We start from the raw sequence: 8,419 nt of genomic DNA on the forward strand, positions 1-8,419 counted from the left end.
TTGAAAGAAATGAAAAATGCAAGCCTCGACTTGTAATACTGAAGAATTCTATGGGTAAAAAATCTTGAACAATGCAGGAAGCATCAAAAGAAATTGGAAGGCATACTTAGAGTCACTGTACCAAAGAGAACCGGTCAAAGTTCAACCATTTCAGGAGGTGGTACATGATCAAGAACCAATGGTACTGAAGGAAGAAGTCTACACTGCATTGAAGGCATTAGGGAAAAAACAAGGCTCCAGGAACTGATGGGATACAAATTGAAATGTTTCAACAAACTAACGCAGCACTGGAAACACTCACTAGTCTATGCCAAGAAATTTGGAAGATAGCTATTTGGCCAATAGACTGGAAGAGATCCATATGTGTGCCCATTTCAAAGAAAGGTGACCTTACAGAGTGTGCAAATTATTGAAAATATTAATACCATATGCAAATAATATTCTACAGAAGATAAATCAAAATGGGTACAGCAGAACACCCACAGGGAGCTGCCAGAAATTCAAACCAGATTCAGAAGAGAATGTGGAATAAGGGATTGAGGGAATGAGCGAACAATAATGTCAGATTAATCTTGACTAAAAGCAGAGAATACCAGAAAGATATTTAGTGTGTTTTATTGACTGTGTAAAGGCACTCAACTGTATTGATCAAATCAAACTATGGACAATATTGCAAAGAATGAGGAGTCTAGAACAAGAGGCAGTTGTTCAAACAGAACAAGGGAATACTGAATTGTTTAAAATCAGAAACGGTGTACACCAGGGTTGTATCCTTTCACCATATTTATTTAATCTGTGTGCTGGGCAAATAATCTGAGAAACTGGATTATATGAAGAAGAACTCAGCATCAGAATTGGAGGAAGACTCATTAAGGTTGTGCAGATGACACAACCTTGCTTGCTGGAAGCAAAGAGGACTTGAATTATTTACTGATGAAGATCAAAAACTACAGCTTTCAGTATGGATTACAATTCAGTGTAAAGAAAATGAAAATCCTCAAAATTGGACCAATAAATAACATCATGATGAATGGAGAAAAGATTGAAGTTGACAAGGATTTCATTTTACATGGATACACAATTAATGTTCATGGAATTAGCAGCCAAAAAATATCAAAAGACATATTACATTAGGCAAATCTGCAGCAAAAGCCCTCTTTAAAGTGTTAAAGAGCAAAGATGTCACCTTGATAACTATGGTACACATGATCCAAGCTATAGTATTTCCAATCACCTCATATGAATATGAAAACTGGACAATGAACAATGAAGAGCAGAAAAGAATTGGTGCAGCCTATGGTATATTCAATATTTTGTTTATTTTTGTGGCAACCTATGATATATTCAATATTCTTCCCCAAGAATTCTGATCTTGGTGAAGAATATTGAATAAGCCATGGGCTGCCATGAAAATAAACAAAACTGTCTTGGAAACAGTACAGCCAGAATGCCCATTAGAAGAGACTCTGGTAAGACTTTGTCTCTCATACTTTGGAAATGTTATCAGGAGGAACCCGTTCCTGGAAAAGGGTATCATGCTTGGTAAAGAGTCAATGAAATCCAGGCTGCAACAATGGGCTCAACCCTAACAATTGTGAATATGGTGCAGTGCTGGGCAGTGGTTCATTCAGTTGTACATCAGGTCACTGCGAGTTGGAGCGAACTCGATGGCATCTAACGATAATAACAACAAACTTAAGGAGCCTAGGTAGTACAGTTGATTAAGTTAGTGGTTCCAACCAGCCCAGAGGTGCCATGGGAAAAAGGCCTGGTCATTAGTAAAATGCAAATCAAAACAACAATGAAATATCATCTCAAGCCAGCATTAACAGCAAAGTTCAAACAAACAGAAAACAACAAATGCTGGTGAGGGCGTGGAGAGACTGGGGCCCTCCTATGTTGCTGGTGGGACTGTAAATGGTTCAACCACTGTGGGAAAGGGTACGGTGCTTCCTCAGAACGTTGGAAATAGAAAGGCCGTGTGACCCAACCATCCCTCTACTTGGTATATATCCACAAGAAATAAGAGCCAGGACATCAGTAGGTATATGCATACTAATGGTCATCACAGCACTATTCACAAGGCAAAAAGATGGAGACAGCCTAAATGCCCATCAGTGGAAGAATGGATAAGCAAACTTCAGTACATACACACAATAGAATACTATGTATGTGATGTTAGAGAATAATGATGAACCTGTGAAACACCTTGTAACATGGATGAAACTAGAGGATATTATAATGAGTGAAATTAGTCAATCACAAAAGGCCAAATATTGTATGAAACCACTATTGCAAAAACTCAAGGAAAGGATTTCAAACATTCTTTGATGGTTACTGGGGGTGGGAGAGAATAATTCACTGATCAGAGGGTTGTTGTCGTTGTTAAGGGCCATCAAGTCGGTTCTAACTCATAGCGACCCTGTATAGATAGGGTTTCCGAGAAGTGGCTGGTGAGCTTGAACCATCAACCTTGCGGTTCAAACCGACTTTAAGTCTAGTGCACTAATCTACAGCACCACACCAGAACTCAGGGAGGAAAATATACAAGAGGGAGGTTGGCAGAAGAATGATGAAGATAGGCGAAAACACAGGGAGGCATACAAGGGCTAAAGGGATAGTGGTAAATAGTGATATAAACACAAAGTTGGAACAACAGTGTTATGTGTGTAGATATGCACACAGAGACACGGGCAGAACGGGTATGGAAGGAAGAGTGGGAGATAAATATATAAGAATTTGAAAGAGGCTATTTGTACATCAGGTAATCACAGGGACTCCTGGTGTAGTGCTGTAGGGTTAGTACTGGACTTCGAACCACAAGGTCAACAGTTCAAACCCACCAGATGCTCCTTGGAAACCCTATACAGGGTCACTATGAGTCAGACCTCACTCAACAGCATTTAAGAACCACCACCACCTGGTGGCGTAGTGGCTAAGAGTCGGGCTGCTAACCTCAAAGTCAGCAGTTCGAAACTACCAGCTGTTCTGTGGGAGAAAGAGGAGGCTTTCTGTTCCCATAAGATTCACAGCCTCGGAAACCCTGTACAGGGTCGCTATGAGTCAGAACTGACTTGGCGGCACACAACCACCACCACCACCACAGGAAGAAGTGGGACAACTCTTGTTGCATGGATTACAATTACTGAGATGAAAGAAAGCATACGTTGAATGTAAAACTGATGATCTTGTTTGTAAACCTTCATTCAATTCACAATTAAAGAAAAATAAAGGGTATCAAATTAAAAAAAAAAAAAAGTTCTGGTGATCTGCCCTCTTACAGATTACATCTAAGAAACCCTCAAGGAGAACAGTTCCATGCTGTTAACTTGCGATCACCATGAGTTAGAATGAGCTCAACTTCAGCAGGTTGAAACTGAGCTTCAGGAGATGCGATACTTCTAGTCCGAGGCAGAGCTAGGAGTCCACGCATGCGCACCAGTCTTCATAACCTGAGTCTTTACAGCCCATGAGCATACACTTCTTCTCCCTGGACAAGAGGGCTTCTTCGTGGGCAAGCAGCCCACAGCAACGCCTCAAGGGGTGTCGGTGAGTGCCCAGGGCTCCATCCCCTCCCATAGGGACTGAGGAGAGAAGGTCAAGAAGCTGGCTCATTTACCCTCATGTATCTTGCAAGTTCTGAACCAATGTGGGAGCACTTAACAACTATCTTGCAAGTCAGAAAATAAAGGGACACAGCAGAATACAGAGACAGAGTCCCTCTCTCACCACCACCCTCTTCATAAGAGGCTCTGGGTTTAAGACCCTGACTTCCCCCATTAGGGTCACCAGCAAGGTTCTGTGCTGAATCTGCATTTGGAGCTAGCGGCTGTTCCCAGAAATGCAGGCTCAGCACTGGGAGACCAGATGGTATGACAGCTAGTGCTGCTCATTTGAAATGGCATCTATGGTGCATCCGGATGGGTGTCTCCAGACCTCAGAGCAGGGAGACATGCTCATTAGCAACTCTTCTCCCCGAGAGGGAAACAACACTCTCCAGGCCTCCAGTCCTGCTGTGAAGCCACTTTGTGCCTGAGAGATTCCCAGGGCCTCCTAGTCTGGAAAGTCTACCATGATGTGTTGCATGCAGCAACAGCAAAATGCTGCTCTCCCTCCAAATCTGGAGCCTCTGAAGGAAATCCTCTCCTGGGGAGATAATTAGACCTTCAAGGCACTGTTTATAAAGTAAGTCTTATTATCAAATTCCATGTTCATGTATGAGAAGTCTTTGAAAAAGCTATTCTTATTTTATCCACTGTTTGATAAAGAAAGTAGACAGCTTGTTTTTAGTAGCGCTAAGACACTGGGAGACTACAGATCAGTACTGGACTGCGAACCACAATGTTAGCAGTTCAAACCCACCAGCTGCTCCTCAGAAACCATATACCCGGTCACTATGAGTCAGAACGGACCCAAGAGCACTTAACAACAACAACAAGACATTGGGATCCCAAAAATTCTACTAGTATACAAGGGAGCTTCAAGAAGTTCCTGGAAGGGCTCGGGACCATAGTCTCAGGGAATACCATGGTCAATTGGCATTAACATGGTTCCCAAAGACAGTGTTCTACATCCTGCTTGGGTGACTAGCATCTGGGATCTTGGAACATCTAAGACACAGATATTGGTCTCTCCAGGTGTGGAAGAAAGAAGAGTGATAAGAATTGAAGACACTTGGAATCAATTAGCCCAATGGACTAATGGAACATGTGAATATCAGTCTCTACAACTCTGAGACCAGAAGGGTTAGATGGTGCCCAGCTATCACTACCAACTGCACTGTGGAATTCCATGAGAGGGTCCCGGAGAAAATGTGCAACGGTCAAAATTATTTAACAACAACAACAAAAAAGACTGGGTTTACTGGTCAGAAAGAGTCTGGAGGAACCTGAGACTAAGGCCCTCGACCATAGACTAGGTCATGCACATGAAGAATATTGACATAGCAAATTATTTATTACATATACACTACCACCAAAAAAATAAGGAAGGGAGAAAAAAAAAAGATATTGGGAATGCCCTATTTGTAGCACGGTAGGATCAGCACTGAACTGCAAACCACAAGGTTGGCAGTTCAAGCTCACCAGCGCTCCTTGGAAACTCTATACAGAGTCGCTATGAGTCGGAACCGACCTGACGGCACTTTACAATAACAATAAATGAAAACAGTGGTCACCCGAACCTGGCAAGGGGGCATCAGGAACAGGTTACAGCTGCACTGTCCACTGGAATGTCCTATGATGATGGAACTGTTCTTAATCGGTGCCATGCAGCACAGCCGAACTAGCCACAAGAGCTGTTTAAGTTTATTAAGATTAAATAAAATTGAAAATTCCTTTCCACAGATGCACTGCCCACTTATCAACTGTTTATATTGGCAGCAGCAGCTGCCATATTAGTCACCAAAGGACTCTACACCTCCATCACCACATAACCTTCTAGAGGGCTGCACGAGATTAGCTTCCTGGAAATCCTTTCTAAAAGAAGTACGTTATCATAGTGCTTTGCTTATGTGGACTGGATGGTGGACAAGTGACCCAAGCAGAACAAGGAAACAACTAGCTGTATCAAACTAACTTCACCGTATGTTTTAAAAGGTGTGCTAGATAGGTATGTTAGGGAAATCTGGCAAACAGAAAATAATCAGAAGTTAGAAACAGATCTGATGGGGCTTGTTACATCAGACTGGGGCCGAGAGGGAGGGCAGGAATAAAGATCCCTAAGCTACTCTCTGGGGTCAACCACATTCTAACACTAAGTGGCCGCCATCTTTACGAGGGGCACCCCTGACTTGTTTCCTACTTGGGCCAAAATCTGAGGCACCAGAAATTCGGTTGCTATGCAACACGTATGCTGCCCTCTTCCATCAGCCATGACGGGACTGTTTTTAAGCAGTTTGAAGCCCTGGCTCGAGTCTACCCAAAGGAGAAAGGGAAGAAAATCCAGGCAATCTGCTTCTGAAAAATCAGCCACTGAAAACCTTAGGGAACACAGTCTGCTCTGACACACATGGGGCTGCCAAGAGTGGGAGTTAGGCTGACAACAATTAGTTTATCTGGTGTGTGGACACTATACAAATATATGCTAAATGTATATGAGAGGGCTTTCAAAAAGCTTGTGGAAAAATCCCATCCTCTTCTCAGCCCATTTTTCCAAAAACATTTTGAAGCCTCCTGGTAAGCACACATATCTCACACACACGCACACACACGTGTGAGCATATTAGTTAGCAATCAGTTTAACAACAAGCAAAGGCATCATTTAGCTACTGAAACACTGGTACCATCTCAGGCTGCTGGACCCACGGCCAAGCATCTTCTCTGACTTCTCACCACCATCTACCACGATGCGTTTCCAACCAGGTGCAACCCATCAGCGTCTTCCTTCTCAAGAGGGTCATGAAAAATAAACAGGATCCCCACCTGAGTTTCTGGTTCTCACCAATAATCAAAAGCAAAGAGATGAGGTGGGCTACACTCAAACAGCCCAGCTCCAAATCAGCATGGCAGAGAATGTTTCGGCTCCCGCAGGTTTCAGAAAATCCTGAAGTCAGGTCAATATATCAGACCAAAGCCACACATACCTGTAATATTATCATAGCTCCGGAAATTCATTTCAATGTGGTCCCATTCCAGCACCATGCAGTTCTCCATGCTAGGCTGAGCAATGGTCACGTATACATCGTTCTTAGAGTTGAATGTGTCCACTGAAACCGATTGGTAGGGCAAAGTCTGATGGACCACAAAATCTAGAAATAGGTGTTTCAGGAAAAAAAAACACAAAAGTATCCATGAAATCCCTCATGGTATCAAGCAACCATAATATTAACCTTCTGTCCTTTTAATCATCAGTTCTACAAAGGACTGGGGTCGGGGAGAATGGGGCAGAGGAAGATTCCGGAAAGGTTCTGGCTTACACAGCGTTATCAGAGTGAAGGCACCATTTTGAATGCGGCGTCCTACAGATAAATGGCTTCACAAGTTAGGCTGAAAGACCTCCATGGTTTAAAGAAAGTTGATGAGACCTGATTTTCCAAGTGACAAGACAGGAAGGATACTACTATACAATAGCATTCTTGAAACTGTCATCAAAATTGCCCTGTCAAGAAGGGGTACCTTCTTGACACATTAGCTTGGCAAATGCTGTATGTTTAGTGCTGTGAGCTGCCATTGACTCAGCCCCTAGCCCACAGTGACCCCATACACAATGGGATCGAAATGATACATGGTCTTGCATCATCCCTATGAGTGGCTGTGGGATCCATAGGGTTTTTCATTGGCTGATTTTTAGAAGTAGATCCCCAGGCCTTTCTTCCTCATGTGTCCATCTGAAATCACTGCTGACTCCTACTCAGCATCATAGCAACTGACAGACGGGTGGTGAGGTGCGCATGGGGTACAAAGGCCAGAATGGAGCCCGGGTCTACCGTATGGACCGGGACAATTCTACCACTGAACCACCACTACCCCCACCCTGTATTTCTAGGCCTCAACACAGCTCCTGTTGTAAAGACAAAGTCATAGTGGTGTTTGAGGTGGTCCTTCTCAAACTTCCCTGGCATTGGGATCCTCTTCCCACCTGTGATTTCTCGCCCACTGTTGGGAAACATTGTCACTGTTGGTTCAGAATTAAAATTAATGCCCCAAAGTGCACATTGTATGTTTGGAAACAAAACCAAATCCCCATGCCGGCAATGTGGGGAGTCCGTGTGCCAGGTTGTGAGCTGGCTGCAGCGGTGACTAACGGCTGCGTCTCATTCTGCAGTGTCTGAAGCTCAGGCTTCTGGCACATGAAACACATGGCTCTGCAGGGGTATCATGACAGTGTGCAGCCCCTTCCCAATTAGCACCTGTCCTACTGATACTGAGAAATGGGGCCTCATCGCTCTGTATTGCTCCCCTCAGCTTTGTCAGACTCACTGTACTAAATCTTGGTTTACCAGGAAGTCACCTCTGACCTATAGGGACCCTGTGAATTCTAACCTTCACTAGACTCACTATACTAAAGCTTGGTTTCCCAGTTGCTAAGATTCATAATCCTACGGAAACCCCATGGAATTGTGCTCCATAGGGCTTTTAATCGCTGATATTTTAGAAGTATAGATCAGCAGGTCTTTGTTCTGAGGTATGTCTGCATGGACTTGAATCTCCAACCTTTTGGTTAGAAGTCAAGCACTTGAACGGTCTGCACCCAAACACAACCCAAACAGCCATTTGCTGTCAAATTGATTCCAGCTCATGGTGACCCCATGTGTTGCAGAATAGAATTGTTCTCCACTAGACTTTTCAGGAAGGAGCTCTGGTAGCATAGTGGTTACAAGTCGGACTGCCAACCACAAGGTCAGCAGTTCAAAACTACCAGCAGTTCTGTGAGAGAAAGATGAGGCTTTCTGCTCCCGTAAAGATTTACAGCCTCAGAA

The 8,419-nt window shown here is 43.6% G+C and overlaps 1 protein-coding gene across 1 annotated transcript in view; it reads right to left on the minus strand.

The window, feature by feature from the left end:
• LGI2 (leucine-rich repeat LGI family, member 2) overlaps positions 1–8,419 on the minus strand; it is a 63,350-nt gene that overhangs the window by 12,454 nt on the left and 42,477 nt on the right. The window contains exon 7 of the mRNA XM_006866315.1: positions 6,584–6,748. Coding sequence (XP_006866377.1) covers positions 6,584–6,748 — 165 coding nt within the window. The remainder of the gene's footprint in view (positions 1–6,583; positions 6,749–8,419) is intronic.

Source organism: Chrysochloris asiatica, unplaced genomic scaffold (assembly GCF_000296735.1).
Source record: "Chrysochloris asiatica unplaced genomic scaffold, ChrAsi1.0 scaffold00089, whole genome shotgun sequence".
In the NCBI taxonomy this organism is placed as follows: Eukaryota; Metazoa; Chordata; class Mammalia; order Afrosoricida; family Chrysochloridae; genus Chrysochloris; species Chrysochloris asiatica.